General features: G+C 36.4%; 1 protein-coding gene across 2 annotated transcripts in view; it reads left to right on the top strand.

Annotated features, from left to right (window-relative positions):
• The window catches only part of LOC145674476 (uncharacterized), a 1412137-nt gene that overhangs the window by 1378081 nt on the left and 17018 nt on the right, over nucleotides 1-17038 (top strand). For both annotated transcript variants that reach the window (XM_081744589.1, XM_081744590.1), the window contains exons 20-23: nucleotides 1732-1953; nucleotides 9843-9986; nucleotides 12501-12714; nucleotides 16406-16522. In XM_081744589.1, the coding sequence (XP_081600715.1) occupies nucleotides 1732-1953; nucleotides 9843-9986; nucleotides 12501-12714; nucleotides 16406-16522 (697 nt within the window). The remainder of the gene's footprint in view (nucleotides 1-1731; nucleotides 1954-9842; nucleotides 9987-12500; nucleotides 12715-16405; nucleotides 16523-17038) is intronic.

The following is a 17038-nucleotide window of genomic DNA, read 5'->3' as shown; positions in this document are numbered from 1 at the left end:
TTAGCATGTAGATTCGAAATATGTAACAACTTGACATAGTGCCATTTGAAAAAAATAATTTAATGTTGGGTTGGCAACACTGCTAATCTGAGGTATAACAGAATATGTCATGATGCATAATTTCAGTGTTTTTAGTCTATTAGTTCAAAAGTTACAAGGACGTATCAAAATCAGTGGTGCCCCCTTTACAGATATATCCGTTCTCATGTTGGCGCCTTAATGCTGCCCAGACAGATTTTGTTTGCTTTTAGAGTGCATGTTAAGATGAAATTATCATATGGTAGCAAAAAATACTCTGTCACTCGTCAGCCGCGTCATCATTTGCCATTTCAATATTATTTTACAACCCCGACTACCAAATAATTGACAAATGTTCAATTAGATTAATAATCATACTAAAAAATTGTAATTTATCTCAGTAGTACAGATTAATTTAATAAAGTATTTTGAAATATATGGTGCTATTATGAAAGTTATAATTACTTTTTTAGATCTCGTATTTAGATACATTCTATACCTCCGTATTCAGCAAATAATTGAAAAAGTAATTACCTAATCTACGAGGTATGATCAAAATGTACGGTGAATCATTTTATTAGGAACAAAGTTATAAGCTTACATGGAATTAACTTCATCATGTTCAAAGTACTGTCCTTGGGTAGCAATGCACTTATCCTAACATTGAATCCATGACTGGAAGCATTTCTGGAAGACTTGCTTTGGAAGGACGTTCAGGTGCTTTATCGTGGTCCTCTGAGTGTCAAAAATGGTGTCAAAACGTTTTCCTTTAGGCATGGTTTTAATTTTTGGGAGGAGCCAGAAGCCTCATGGAACTAAATCTGGTGAATAAGGCGGATGTGGACAGACAGAAACACTTTTTTCCATCTAAAAACTCGCGGATCAAAACCAAGGTGTGGCACGGCGCGTTTTCGAGTTGAAGAAGGAAGTCATTTGCCCATTTAATCGTCGTTAAAATGCTTTTCACGGACCCATACGACATGTTTAGTTCTTCAGAAAGCTCTCGAATTCGCCTGTTTGAACAAATCATTTGTGCCAATTTTTGCACGTTTTCATCCGCTTTTGACGTCGGAAGGACGTCTGGGTTGTTGCTCGTTTTCAACAGACTCCTTGTAACTTTTGAATCGCTCTCACTGCTTCATCGCAATACACTGATTTTGACATATCATGGGCTGCTTTGGCACTTTTTTTGCAGCTTAGAACAAAACTTAATGTTGGCGCACGAGAGACACTCTTAACACTTCCTCACTCTTCTGCCTCTGGAAGCCAACTAACATGTCACAATTCGTTCAAACTCGACACTGACTGTACCAAAGGTTTAGGCTACAGGACTTACTAGCTGAAATGGATATAACATCGATAGATGGCACTGTGCATTTACTTTCACCGTACTTTTTGATCACACCTTGTATTTTACATTTTTTTTTTTTTTTTTTTCGTTATCTGAACGTCCAACACCACGCAAAATTTTATCGTTAATATCATATTTTTGTAAGATTTTCTTTTATAAAATTCCATTCATTTCTAATAATGACTGTTGTGCGTTAGGATTATAAAAGAAATTATGTATTATTGAATATATTCGCTCAATAAATACCCTGCTCCATATTTTATGGATTTAAATGTCAGTAAACCATCTGTGTGAAATTTCGTTGGTGTTTATGTTTGACTGTATTAGTTATATTACAATGCCATTGTCTTTTGCATTTCCAGGAGAAGCAAATGGAACTAAAGGATAAAATGGATCTGGCCAGTTACCTCCTGAAACCCGTGCAACGAATGGGGAAATACGCGTTACTCTTACAACAACTGATGAAAGCGTGTCCAGATAAAGAGTCCGACGTTGCGGACATCAAAGCTGCTGAACAAATGGTGCGCTTCCAGTTACGTCATGGAAATGACTTACTCGCCATGGATTCTTTAAGGGACTGTGATGTAAGTACCAAAATGAATACTGAAGAACTGATATTAGTATTCTGAATTGGTTTATAGGCCAAATATAGTGTATTCTCGAAGTAGGAAGTTATTATCTGGCTCATACATTATCGGAATATTCACTTTTCCTACGAACCTTCACTGTTTAACCTTTAGTTAAGCTTTTAGCACATCTTGCATTTAGAGGTTCAAATTTGGAAACAATTCTTCTAATGTTAATAGCTGCTGCACGAGAAATCCTGCTCTTGTTCAGTACTGCTCTTGCTATTGATATAATCTTGTTCAGCCGCCATGTGGCTCTGGACATATTTTATTCTTAGAAAAATATAAACAAAAGACTAATACTCAACCGCAGGAAATAAACTACTTCTGAAGGAAGTACTTTCGGAGAACATTATCTCCATCTTCAGCCTAATCACAATTCGAAAAGGATTTAAAAATCAGACAAGAAAATGTTTTCCAAAAATCTTTATTATTGAAGTGGTAGTCACGAACATAAATAAATGGAGGTTGGAGCCATTATTTCTTATGGCTCAAACCTCCATTTATTTATGTTCGTGACTGTACAAGCAGGTATGACAGAATATCGTCGGCACCTACCATCAACCAATAACAAATGCCCAGGCTGACAAGTGGATTGGTATCCCTCTGGTCCCGCGGATTTCGACAGAAATATAGAAGATACTGCAAAAATATAACATCAAGCCTCAAAAGTTCCCCCGAAGTCCGTAGAGAAATATATTACAAATTTTAAGGCAGTTTTTGCTGATTCCTAGCAAAGTAGCGGTGTTTATCGGGTTAGATGTCAATGTGCCAAAACATATATAGGTCAAACAAAAAGGAATATTTGTACTAGAATAGCTGAGCGCATTCGCACATCTAAATCTTGTAGTTTACAACCGTTATCTGGATTGGTATCACATCTCATAGATAATAACCATAATATTGCTAATTCATGTTTGATAGAGAAAGCAAAAACAACAGCTGAACGAAAAATTGAAGTCAATTACATTCACAAAGAGAAACCTACACTCAACTTAGATAAAGGTGACCTAAATGCAATGTGGAACAACCTTTTTTCTACTCATTTCCACCGTCTGTAAGGTAATAATAATAATAATAATAATAATAATAATAATAATAATAATAATAATAATAATAATAACTGAACAATAGTGAACAGTGACAAGTGAGTTACTATTAATATCTGTGTATGTCCGACAAAAAGAATTACTCTTCGTATATTTTAAATCTTTTTTAACCAATTTTACTCTCCACATTTCTCCCCATGTTTTAAGTCCTTTTCAAATCGTGACTCGGCTGAAGATGGAGATAATGTTCTCTAAAGTACTTCGTAGAAGAGTGGTTTGTTTTCTGAGGTGAGTATTAGCCTTTTGCTTACATTTTTATAAATATTATCATCGCCTGCAATACAGTAATAATATTTTATACTTCTTAACGACTTCTACCTTCTGATAATGTTTCACCAGTTAGAACAATATATCAGGATTTTAGTATTACTGTTTTGAAAATTGCTCAATTTGAAGTTTTTAAAATAATAATTATTTTTACATTGTTCGTTGTTACAATTAAGTCTAAATTACTTTCCCAGTGTTATGAATTACTTTTGTCGCATTATATCCTAACTAGTAAAGGAGGTATGGAAATTATAGTGTGTTCAGAAAATGAGAAGAACTTACATATAAACCACTTAAACAGCGTTAGACAAACAGTTATATGGTTAAAATATATACTAAATATGCTAACAACACTCACTTAACAGGTTAAGTGCCACGTGAGACCACGTTGGTCTCACATAAAATATTTTCTTACGGTCACGTGGTGCCAGTTTGGTCTGACACAACCTCTTGTTAGCTTATGGCATGTGGTGACTTACTAATCTCAGTTTTTACATTAAAACCTCTTGTAGTGTATAGTAGTCAGTCTGGTAGTACAAGAAACCTCCTTGACCTATGGAATTGTAAGTCCAACGTAGCCTCACATGGCTCTAGCCAAAGTGGTAAAAATAGGTCGTGCTTTTCACATTACCGAAACGTCTAATGTATTATTCAAGTCACTCAAAACTGAGAAGAAGCACGTGGGGTAAAAGTACAACAAAGCGTGCTGAAGTTTCCGCTATACTAAACTCCTCCCCGGGAAAATCCGAATGCAATCGGCTAAAATGTTGATCTTATGCGGCTACTAAGCTTATTCCAGGCGTCGGTCCATCTAGGGCCGCGTGAGACTTACGTATCACCACAAGAAGGTATCAGTATTACAGAGTATCGATACTACTGAATTGCCTAAAATGATGAAATTACTACTTAGAAGAACACACACAAACCAGAAGGGATGTTTTTGTTGTGATATAGATGACACTTGACCTGTTAAAACCGCCCATGTAATCAATTATACGCTGACATTTGGTTATACTTAACCACGTCTTTATTTAGAACAAAGAGTGTCACTCCTCCACAGATATTAATTATATTTACCGACCTCTGTGGCTAAAGACACTCAAAATTATTCATTAACTACAACTTTTTATAATCTCTTCTAAGTAACGTTTATTCCCTACTCAAGTAACAACTGCACATCGAATTACCGGTGGGCCTACTTCTAACTAATAGATGTATCCTGTAATTAAACACTTTTAAATCTTTCTGAAAATACAAATACTTTTAAGTCTGAACAATATGGTTGCAAAGTTTATAAATTGTACCAAATGCGGGAGCTTCCGTATAATACAGAAAAGTTGACAATTCCATAGTAAAGTGCCTGTTCTTCGTTCTATAACAGATAGCTTAATGAAAAATATTAGAAGTATTTAAAACATTACTAATCTCTGACTCGCGAAACTATAATTGACGCACGGGAAGTTCAGTCTCACTGGGCTTCCAGAACGTCTTCCATGAAGTTGCTTCTAAACTTTTTCCCAAGTCGTTAGAGAGATAATAATGCTCTTTTGAACTAGGCAAACCGCTTTCTAGTCCCAAAACGTACGTTTATCACAAAGAAAGCGTTAAGCCAAAGAATTAAACAATGAGAACATAGTTTGACGCCCCAACTGGTCTAGTAGCTCGCACGGGAGTCTTTGTTGCACGTAATCCCGAGTTCGATTCTCGGTGGGAGAATATTTTAACTCTTACGATGGTTCGGATTCCACCTTAAACTGCAGCTCTACGTACCCTCAAAGCTGCAAACGGGTGCGAAACTGCAATGAACAAACAAGCAGAAAATGGTTGTTCAATTTCCACACATTCTCCTCGATCTTCCATGCTATTTCCTTGAGTTGAAGCGTGATAAGAGGCACTAATTTGGATATTCCGAAGAAGACATAAGTGAGGATTTCATAGAAATCGCTTTAAAGTCTACACATGCAGAAATAATCTATATATATAAAAGAGAACGCACAAAATCCTTTGTCCGCTCATCACGCTAATACGGCTGAACCGATTTCTTTCATTTTTGGGGGGTTGTTAGGATTTGGACCCTAGATGGTTTTTATCATATCACTTTAATTTTCAATTACCAGTGTCTTGAGATAATTGACCAATCAGGTGTCCATACGTACAAAAAATCCTTTGTCCGCTCATCACGCTAATACGGCTGAACCGATTTCTTTCATTTTTGGGGGGTTGTTAGGATGTGGACCCTAGATGGTTTTTATCATATCACTTTAATTTTCAATTACCAGTGTCTTGAGATAATTGACCATTCAGGTGTCCATACGTACAAATCCTTTGTTATTAGTTCATCATAGGTATAAAAATAAACGTATTTATATGCAACCCGCATGACCCTGTGACTCGGCGGGTTAACATAACTGACAGGCGCTATAAATCACTTGAAAGCGAAAAAGTAAAAATTATCTAAGTAACAAAGTTTATTGCGTTCCGGGATGACCGCAGCGAAGCGGGGTGAACGCTGCTAGTGATACATACATACAAAATATCTCAAAGTAGTTTCGTTATGTTGGTTCAAAACTACGTATTTGAACAAGTAAAATGATGAAGAAAGAAAAAGAACAATTTTCTTTCAGTTTAGGATCTAAACCAGCCATGTGAACAACTGGTCCCCGGGCTATTCCCGGTCCACTGAATCCTTTCATCTGCCCCGCGTGACTCCTAATTGAAAATATACTTCTTACATAATCTTTAAACTGAATTGAAAATATTTCCTGGATAACTGATGTCCACCTGAGAAAATATCATCCGCGTTGGAACATCTAGTATACCACGGAACAATGAGAGACTCTTTGAGAAAATGAAGAATGAAATTCCCCGCTAAAATGATAAATGCATTTTTACTGTCTTTACTAAATAAATATTTTGGTTACCGTTATAACAGTTTCTGTGTTCGTGTGATGTTAGTGTACCATAAACGAGTTCCTCAATTAAATATGGCCATTCGATTGTTACGAAATATTATACATTGTCTCATACGGCCCCCAACGCCAATAAGTCCTCTGTGATTGACATGTTCCAGCTTGCACATACCTGATCTGAACAATCTTTAGAAATCTTGCAACTGAAAATTTATACTTCGTATGAGGGGTTTCTAATACTATCCCAGCCCATGTGAGTTTGTCATTGACAATATCCATTCCTAGCATTTTTCTTGGGGTTTCTTTCCACATTTTCATTCCACTAATTCATTCATAAGATACACTTTCAGTAATCACCCGTCTCCCTTAACCTACAGGGTATAAAAGTGGGACGTAAAACACAAGGATTTTATTACATATTTTTCTAGAATTTATATTGGCGTCTGTTCTGTAACCATAGTACGTCCTTACTGCATGACTCGGAGTTGATATGAGTCACTTTTTAAATTTGGCCAAGGTTATCTGTGAAACCACATAGACATCGCTATGTGCTATCATTCTTTTGCAATTTAGCCAGTTGTATATGTGGGGAGATTGGACAAATTTTATTCTATATCTACCTGGTATTTGGGCCTACAATTGATGATGGAAGATATGTAGTAGTTGTAGGACTTTTGTATGTATTTTTCTTCCATTTAAACTTAAAAAATAAATTGGTTACGATTTTAAGAAGAAAAAACAAATACCCAAATGAACCCATTACTGAATACTACATAACACGTACAACCAATATAATATCAAATTGCCCTCCCTAGAACACGAACTTTTAGGCTGTATTTCAATATTTACCATCCTTTTCGACTCAGAGCATAAATGCAAGACTATATAACTTAAATCAACGTAGTATTACGGTCTTAATCCTCAAATACTTTGCTCTTCGCTGATGACTGAGAACTCTTTATTCACACTATAGAGGATGTCAAAGCTGACATATAGATATGTTAAAGAACTGATGCTGTAACTGGAATCTGTCCTTAAACCCCAACAAATGGTCTACCCTTTCTATCTCTTTAAAAGAGACTGTACTTAGTCAGATTTACAATCTCAAAAATGTACCCATTCAGCGGGTACATCTCAGAAAGATTTATGCGTTGTTTTTGACGAAAAATTCTCCTTTGCGGATCACATCATCGACCTCATCCAGGGCAGAAACCACTTGGAGTATTTTTTAGATTTCCTGAAATACCGTCTTCCTGCCCTTACGATGTTTTATAAGGCTTTAATTTCCCCTATCATTGAATGTTGTTGACCTGTTTGGAATATGGCAATACCTATTAACCCATCTCGCAGTGACTCGGTTTTAAACTCCTTTCTTGCCACAATTAGATTTAGAATTCCCGAATTACGTGATCACTCGAGGCAGGAACTAATGGCTTTAATAAACTTACGTACCCCTGACAAATGATGCTGTGCTGCTGATTTACTTTACGTATATAAGATCATCAATGGTAAAGTTGATTTTGAGTTGTGATCATTGGTCTATACAGCTACAAAGAAAGAGCTGTTTGAATCGAGTAAATGACCTCAAATTACCACTAGGACTAGTTTTCCCTAATTAGTATCTCAAAATTTATTGAACTTATGTACCACGTGACCTATCAAACAACTCGTCTAGATGAGCAGCTGATGAATATATAATGAACGTTCTGGTCTGACAACGTATATAGGTAAAATCGTAGAAAATATATAAATTGAAATACGTATACTGAATGTGTCACATCTAGTCATAACAATGGGTCACATTAGTTGTGATACCAAATGACTTGCTGTTGACTGGATAATATGGATATGTTTTTCTCAACTTTATAGGTCCATTAATATAGGATATTTATAGTGAAATGATCAATTTTCTGGTTTTATTACCTTGATATAGAATATAATTTGTAGTGCATATTATATTCTTAATCTACTAGTCATGCGGAGCACTTTGATATAAAGGGCATATAGGTAAATCAATATTTCCACCGTGAAGGGGCAGGGACACTTCCGGGCAAGGAATTGAAAACTGTTTTGGAACTTGCGCGACAAACCCTTTCACGAAATATATAGGTTCTCCCAAAATTCAAGGTTCAACTTTGGAAGCATTCCTGGTTAGTAAATAAATAATACTTGTTCTCGATATCTCAAAAACTTGAATAAATTGTTTTATTCATTCTTTTTACAGATAAATTTTATCACGTGTAGGGTGAATATTGTATAAGCAATTTACATTGACTTCACGTATGAAAATTATAGTGTGAAATTACTCATTATACCGGTAGTGTTTGAATGAATGTGGGATAAATTATGGATGGGTTAAGCAATGTCGTCACTTCTGAAAGTAACAAAAGCGCACGGATCCAAAAATTTTATTTACGGTTCCAATCAATATGGCTGTTAAAGAAAGAAGACATATGCTGGTTTATATTGTATACTTATTTTAATACACATACGTTCGTTTACATAATAATAATATATTATCAATTTATTCTTTTAATTTCATCCGATCGAAAATTTAAACAAGAACTTCAGTTTTTCTTTCTTGGTTATAATTATAAAACAGTGCAGAACATAACTGTCATAACTGTGCAGTGCAGAACTAGTCAAAACAAATACTTATTAGAAATATATGTTACAGTTTGAGCAATAAATTATTGCCTTCATCAAATACGTTATCTGGTGAAGGCAATGATATATATATATAGGATATTATAAAAATTTGTCACTATATTTTGGGAATAGATTCCTCACATTAAAATAAGAAAAAAAAGCTCACATGAACCTGTGGTCGGAAGTGCATAGTTTCATAGCTATAGGGTGCCGAATACGTATAAAAATGGACTTCAAAGGTCCATAGTTCCACTACTATAGGACTGATCGTAGTCGGGTCAATATATCACTGAGGAACTAATATGTGAACTATCCAAATATTTATCTTACAGAACCTCCGGTACTTGCACAATCATTTTTAGAGAGGCTGTTTGGGAGTATTTGATCACTCTCCACTTGCCTCTCTAAAAATTGGTGTGCAAGTACTGGAGGCTTCTTAAACATGAATATTTAAATACTTCACATACCAGCTCCTCAGTGATTGCTTGATCCGGCTACAATAGGTCCCATAATAGTAGAGCTATGAACTTTTAAAGTCACTTATTTCAAGTTTTCAGCACTCTGTAACTCCGAAACTATCCAATTTTGAGCAGAGGTCCATGTGAACTTCTTTTCACATTTTGATGTGAGAAATCTATCCCATTGTAACACATTTTCGTAACACGCTGTATATTGCTCAAACTAACACAAGTTAGTTGCAATTAGACTGCTCTAGTCAGATTTTATTTTATTCGAGTTAAATGGAATTCTAGAGCTAGAGTAAGCGGAATTTAGATAGCAATATATATAAAACATGTTAAGGGAAAATAATATACCAGTAGTACAATGGAAGTAGGTAATTCTTGACCCACTCATAAGCTCTGCATTCTCTGTTGATTAGTTATTAATAGCTATAATGTTTCTTGTGTTACAGGTAAATGTGAAGGAACAAGGAAGACTTCTACGTCAAAACGAATTTCTAGTCTGGCAGGGAAAAGGAAAGAAGTGCCTTCGACACGTCTTCTTGTTTGAAGAGCTGATCCTATTCAGCAAAGCGAGGAGATTCCCGGACAGAAAGGTATCCATCAGTCGTTATGTATTTATAATACGTGTCAGATGGTAAGTCAGGTGGCCTCGCAGATTCATTCTTCTTGTTCATTGTGTGATTTTGAAGTGTTAAATCGCAAGCAGTAGAAGTCCATGCAGTGTTACTACAAACAATAGCACTGTTTACGATTTTTTTTTATCTGGTTTGTATTGTAAATGTGTTGCAAGTATCTACAGGTGACCACTACTGTGAGTGTTTGTATTGTACTATCCATTTATTATCTGAATTATAAAATAAAAGTGGGAGCTTAAGAGCCTAACATACTAAAAATAATGAAAAAAATACCATTTTTCTTTTGCTTGTTTTTCATAACTGAAAGGAGATAATGAAATGGAACTTACCACAATCATAGATAATGTTATTCTACAACACAAAATATGAACCTGAAGAATTTTCAGTGTTGCCATCCATAGAAATTACAGTGTTGCCAAAATAACATTTCCCCCAAAATCTAAGTTAAGGCAGCGGCTAGAGGAACGAACTCAACTGCATTTGATTACGTATCATGTTGTCTTGGAATCCTGTGAACTACTTCTTAAATAGAGATCCTTCGTGGCTAAGCGGTTAGTGTACGCGCCATTGGCGTGGAAGACCTGGGTTCGATTCCTGGCGGGAGCTCGTGTTGTTCGGATTCCACGCTAATGAGTAGGTCCCGTTTCATATAGCCTCGCTGCTGAAAAAGACGTTAAACTCAAAATCAACTTAACTCAACTTCTTAAATAATAGTTGTATTTAGTTTGTAATAAACAAAATAATTGTAACATACAGTTATTAAAATTAAATAATAATGTTATTTAAAAAGTAATTCACAGGATTCCAAAACAACGTGATACGTAATCAAATGCAGTTGAGTTCGTTCCCTTAGTCGTTGCCTTAACTTAGATTTTGGGGGAAATGTTATTCTGGCAAAACTGAAAATTCTTCGGGTTCATGTTTTCTCCAGCTTCGTAAATAGGAAAATAAACTTGAAATTCGGTAGAATTGTGGATTTAAGAGGTGCGAGATTCTTGGGGCGAGGCCCCCAACTGGCCAAATTCAGGAAATATGACTAGCAAATTCATGAAATTCACTCTTGAAGCAAAGGCTGATACATATGAGATGTGAGAGTCTGGGGCGAGGCCACGAGCTGGCCAAAGGCTAGTATATATGTAGAAAGAGAGAGGTACTAACTCCAAACCTCAACTTCGATAGCCAATAACTTGGAAACCAATTATCTTCACAACATAATATGTTACATGCCTAATAAGATTGTCGAGATCTACCACCATTTCAACTATGATCAAGTGGAAATCTTTGACTCCCGAGTTATTGGCCATCAAAGTTGAATTGAGTCAGCTTTTTCTAAGAAAGAAAAAATAACTGCTGTTTAGACGTGATAGTTGAAGCTCATCTGATTTTGAACAAATTTTACATGGTAATAGACTTTGGTGAACATAGTACACACATGAAATACAGGGTGTACCAAAAAGAACTTTACAATTTTGAAAAATCATTTTGATTTTTTTATTTAGCTTAGACACGGTTTTGGTGTCATTTTGTAGCAAAATACAACAAGGTTTTTACCTTATAAGTAAAGAGGTTCAATATGACTTCCATTGGTGATGCGGTATACATCCCAACTTGACGTCGATTTCTTACCAAACCCGCTGTAGCATGTCAGGTGTGACTTGTTCAATTGCGAGATAGATCCTAGCTCTGAGCTCTGGTAGAGAAGCCAATAAGGGTGGAACGAACATACCACCCTGGCATGTGTGGAACGCCCAGCTGCCGAGAAAGCACGCCGGGTTGATTTTGTAGAACTGTTCACAAAGCTTTGTCTCACTTGCTGTACAACGTCTTCAGACGTACGGGGACGACCTGAAGATTTGTTGTCTCACCAAACATCCAGTTTCAATAAAATACTTATGGCATTGATAAATAGTAGGCCTACTGAGAGGATCTTCACCATACTTTGTACGAAAATTACGTTGGACAGTTCTCACAGACTTGGATTCTTCAAACCAAAACATAGCTTGGGACCGGTAAAGACAGACATCTTTGCTGCAACTGCCACTAGCGCTTGCGGTGTCTTGTTTCTGAACTAGTGTACTACGTGAGTCAAAACTTGATGTATTTAGCTACAAAATGACATCAAAACCATGTCTGTAAGGTAGATGAATAAATCAATATGAGTTTGCAAAATTGTAAAGTCTTTTTTGATACACCCTGTATTATAGTATGTACATTTTAGGTTCCCGAGTTATTGGCTATCAAGGCTGAGATTTGCACATATTTGATGGCCAGTATTTCGGGACCAAAAAGCTGCAAAGCACTATATCAAATAACTAAAAAGTTTACGTTTATTTTCAAACACCCATACACTTTCCAAACAAATTTGTTGTATCTTCTGTACAGCTAGTTTTTTTTTTTTTTTTTTTTTTTTTTTTAAATACCGTTATCGTTCAATTCACTAGTGATACTAGTTAATCTTTTTTCCCATTTCAGAATCTGGATATTTACATTTACAAGCACAGCATGAAGATGACTGATATTGGGTTAACAGCTCAAGTGGGCGACAGCAATACGAAATTTGAGATCTGGTTCCGTAAACGAAAGCCTCATGACACATTCACTCTGCAGTCCATGTCAGAAGAAATCAAGATAGCTTGGACAGAAGAAATATCGAAACTGCTGTGGAAACAGGCGCTAAGAAATCGAGGTGAGCGCAAGTTTGAAATATTACAGTAATTTTTCAAGGAGTTTGGGTTACGAAAACTTGTTTCATATATTTACCTTGTCCGTGTGTCCTTCCGAAAGACAAACAATCTCAGGAACTACTTGGTTTCGCATCAAAAAAAAAATGAAATCTTTGAGTTTTACGTCCCACGGTTATGCCGGTTAGGCTAAAGGAGACGGTGATGATGAGTAATGAATGAAAATGGTGGAATGAAGAAAGTGGGAGGAAACGGGAGAACCCCGAGAAATCCCACGCACACGGGGTTTCGCATCAAGTTTGGTCAGAATGTAGAGGATTAGAAGTTACAGAATCAAGTCTTGGAAGCAAATGTGGTAGAAATAAGCCATTTCCGGTTTTTACGTTGATCACTATAGAGGAAAAACGATAATAGAAAGCAAGGAGTGATTCCGTCTACTCTATTAAGTGTGTAAAAAGTACATTTTATTTTCATTCTTTACTCTTTACTAGGGGAGGCGCGGTGGCTCAGTGGTAGAGCGTTCAATCCCGGTGCTTGGGGTCCCTGGTTCGATCCAGCTCGCGCCGTGTGGATTTTGTTGTGGACAAACACCGTACTTATGGGTTTTCTCGGGGTTCTCCCGTTTCTTCCCGCTTTCTTCATTCCACCATTCCATTCATTTCTCATTATCACCGTCTCCTTTAGCCTAACCGGCATAATCGTGGGACGTAAAACTTAAAGATTTAATTTTTTTTACTCTTTACTAAAACCAGAAGTGGCAGAAAGCCACTAAAACTTCTGGTTTCAACATTGATAAGCATAGAAAAAAATAGATAGCGAAAAGCGGCTTTTTGGAACCTATTTAGCGTTCTAAGAATATTTTAAACCGAAAATGACAGAAGTCAACAACTTCCGTTTTACCGTTGGTCGCCATAGAGTAAAATCCGTAATAGATAGCGAGAACTAGTTTTCTGTAATCAATTAAGAGACCTAAGAATAGCCTATATTCCATGTTTATTTTAATCTTTGTACTAAAGACGGAAGTAGTAAAAATTCACTACCACTTCCGATTTCCATATTAATGGAGATAATATCACGACATATTAACCAAACTTCTTCACGTGGTGAACACGTCACACTTCTACTTCTTATAGAAAGACTTATAACCTGCTGACTTATAATAAAACCAAACCCATCTTGAGGGCCTGAGCCGCTCCAACGCCATTTGTCAGCAAGGGCGCCAATTTCTCTGTCAATTGGGGGGGGGGGATTCAGATGCAGAAGGCATATATATGAGGATTTTAAGACTAATTGCATTCAAATTATGCCAAATATTGTATATTCATAAATAAAAAAAGGGGGCCATATGAGCTTGGGAAGGCTCGGGCTTCCCCGGTACCCCCAGGATCGGCGCCCTTGTTTGTCAGCGACCGGCTGAACTACGTCCAGCCTGGCGACGAGCACGTGGTCAGCGCCCTGCTACTAACCGGTATATCAGGATCTTTCTAGACTTGGTGACGTCACTCCCGTCTTTCATTCACGTGACTCCCCAGTTTGCCTCACGACGCTAGACGGACCCCAAAAATTGTGAAGCACTGGCCTGGAATCGAACCCGGGACCACGTGGACATAGTCGAACAGTGTCACCTGCTGACTTATAATAACAGAATTTAAAAAAAAAATTGAAGAAAAACTACAAAATCTGTTGATATGTATTTTTAATGTATTTAAGGGTAATATGAAGGGGATCATTCAAAATGAAAGACTATTATAACCAGAGCAATAAAGAAAGAAAAGAAAATCTACCGTTACGGACGGAGATCTTCAGGTTACATTTATCAATGTTGAGAAACAGCACATTCTATAGTTTCTCGTAAAACCAAGTAGAAGATTTGTTCATTTTCTAATAGAAATTGCAGAAAGTTTTTTGTTTCCCTTACAAGTAATACAATAAGTAACTGAAAATTTGTTTCTAAAATTTTGTTGGATGTCTTGTTCGAAAATAATGAAAACGGGAACAAATAGAAACATTTTTATAGACATACTTGGCAATACTAATATACCGTGTTTGATACCCGGTGGGAGTACATGTCCTTCAGTTTCCCGTTTCGTTATAGACCTAGGTCTTTTACAGCCTCTATACTGAAACGGGATATTAAAATACAAATAAGCGATTAATACTTCCCCTTTATTTAAAAGTAAATCGTTAGAAAAGATGATTCTACAACATACCTGTTCCCTTATAAGGAACAAGGAACGTAAAGTACTATGAACGGAACGTTGTTGAACTTCCCATACTCACTGTGCATGTAGCGTAAGATAATTGCTATTGGTAAAGCTGTATGTACAATGTCTGTATACGCGTCCAAGCATAACCTCAGTGTCAATTGCAATAAATTGGAAGAGATTTCCCAGCTTGCACCACGTGGCTTCTTTAGTTTCGACGCATAATCAGAAATTTTATTCATTTAGGAAGTGCGTTTTATCAGGTCCAGTCGAAGATTGCCAGCATGATTTCGTTCAAGATAGACTTACAGTCACATATCTAAATTACAAGCTGTGATCTAAAAGTACGGTGAAAGTAGTTGCACAGTGCCATCTATCTACGTTGTATCAATTTCAACTAGTAAGCCCGACACTCTAAACCTTTGGTACAGTCACTATCTAGTTTGAACGAGTTGTGAGATGTTAGTTGGCTTCCAGAAGCAGAAGAATGAGGACGTGTTAAGTGTGTCTGTCGCGCGCCAATATTAAGTTCTGTTTTAAGCTGCAAAAATTGCCAAAAACGTTGACGAAATGTCCAAATCAGTGTATGGCGATGAAGTGTTGTCATTAGGACAATTTACAAATCGTATGAGCGACTCAAAAGCGGCAGAAATGATTTGTTCAAACAGGCGAGTGACTACTTAAGAGCTTTCAGAAGAACTAACGACCTGTATGGGTCCGCGAAAAGCATTTTAAAAGCCGATTAAATAGGCAAATGGCTTCCTTTTTGACCATGAAAACGCGGCGAACCACACCTTGCTTTTGATCCGCGAATTTTTGGCCGAGAAAATATTTTATTGTCTGTCCACATTTGCTGTGCTCTCCAGATATAGCACCATGCGACTTCTGGCTCTTCCCAAAAATTAAAATCGTGCTTAAAGGAAAACATTTTGACTCCATTCCTCACATTGAGAGGGCCACGACAGAGCAGCTGATCGCCCTTTCTAAAGAAGTCTCCCAGAAATGCTTCCAGTCATGGATTCAACTTTGGGATAAGTGCATTGCTAGCCAAGGACAATATACTTTGAAGAAGATTAAATCAAATTCCATTTAAGCTTATGATTTGGTTTCTAATAAAATTATCCATCGTATTTTTTGATCATACCTCGTATTACAAATTTGATAATAAATGGAATAAATTGAACATTGTAAATAACCTTTCGGAACCTTTCGGTGAAATAAAATACGAAATGTTAGTACATAATTTGAATCAATTTAATTTTTCTTCAGTTTTTGTTTTTGTTTGTTTAAAGGATAAAAGTTATCGAGTGGCAATTATGTTTCACTAGAAGATCTTGCTCTGAAATTAGTTACTAACTTGAATTTGCTTCCAAAATATTTCGTTCCTTTAACTTTTTCGAATTTTGTCCGGTTTACCGCTAATTTATTTCAGAAATTCCTGTAAAAAAAATGTGATTTCCACTAATCATCTTCTTAATTTGTAACATTTCAGAGATGCGCCTAGCTGAAATGTCTTCAATGGGAATTGGCAACAAGCCCTGTTTAGACATTCGACCCAGTGCTGATCAGATAAACGATAGATCAATTAGCATAGCTCAACTTAATAAAAGTAAGTATAAACAAGTTGTTAATATCCTCAATAGCTGATAGTACCGATTATCCTCATTAAAACGTTCCTGTGAACAAAAAATAATCCTATTTATAATACAAAAACCTCTCAGTTTGTGAGTAATGCTAATATGCAAACTTCAAAGTATGTAAGTGTTACGGGTTGCATAAACATCTAGGCAAAATATTTTGATTTTCTTAATCCTTATTACAAAGCAAGACGAGTATCTGTCAGTCACGTACATAATCTTAATGGTTCACAGTCAGGCTAATAGATGTCGCTAGCTGTATTTCCTCCTACAAAAGAAATGTCGTTAGCGAGCAGGTAATTTGTACACGAGCCGAAGGCTTGGGGATAACAACTAGTATAGATAACATGAAATACGCGGTGACGATTTGAAACCAATTTAAGGAAGGAACGGAAAGATCATAAGTAATAATAGATGAGGTGATTCAAGTTCAATACTTAAGCGAAATTAACGAGAAAATAAGTAGCAGATTACTGGAGGCAAGTGTG

The sequence above is a fragment of the Thermobia domestica genome, chromosome 17, assembly GCF_964235325.1.
Source record: "Thermobia domestica chromosome 17, izTheDome1.hap1.1, whole genome shotgun sequence".
NCBI classification, from domain to species: Eukaryota; Metazoa; Arthropoda; class Insecta; order Zygentoma; family Lepismatidae; genus Thermobia; species Thermobia domestica.
Note: the sequence above shows the minus strand (reverse complement) of the source record. Positions and strands in the feature narration are given on the sequence as shown.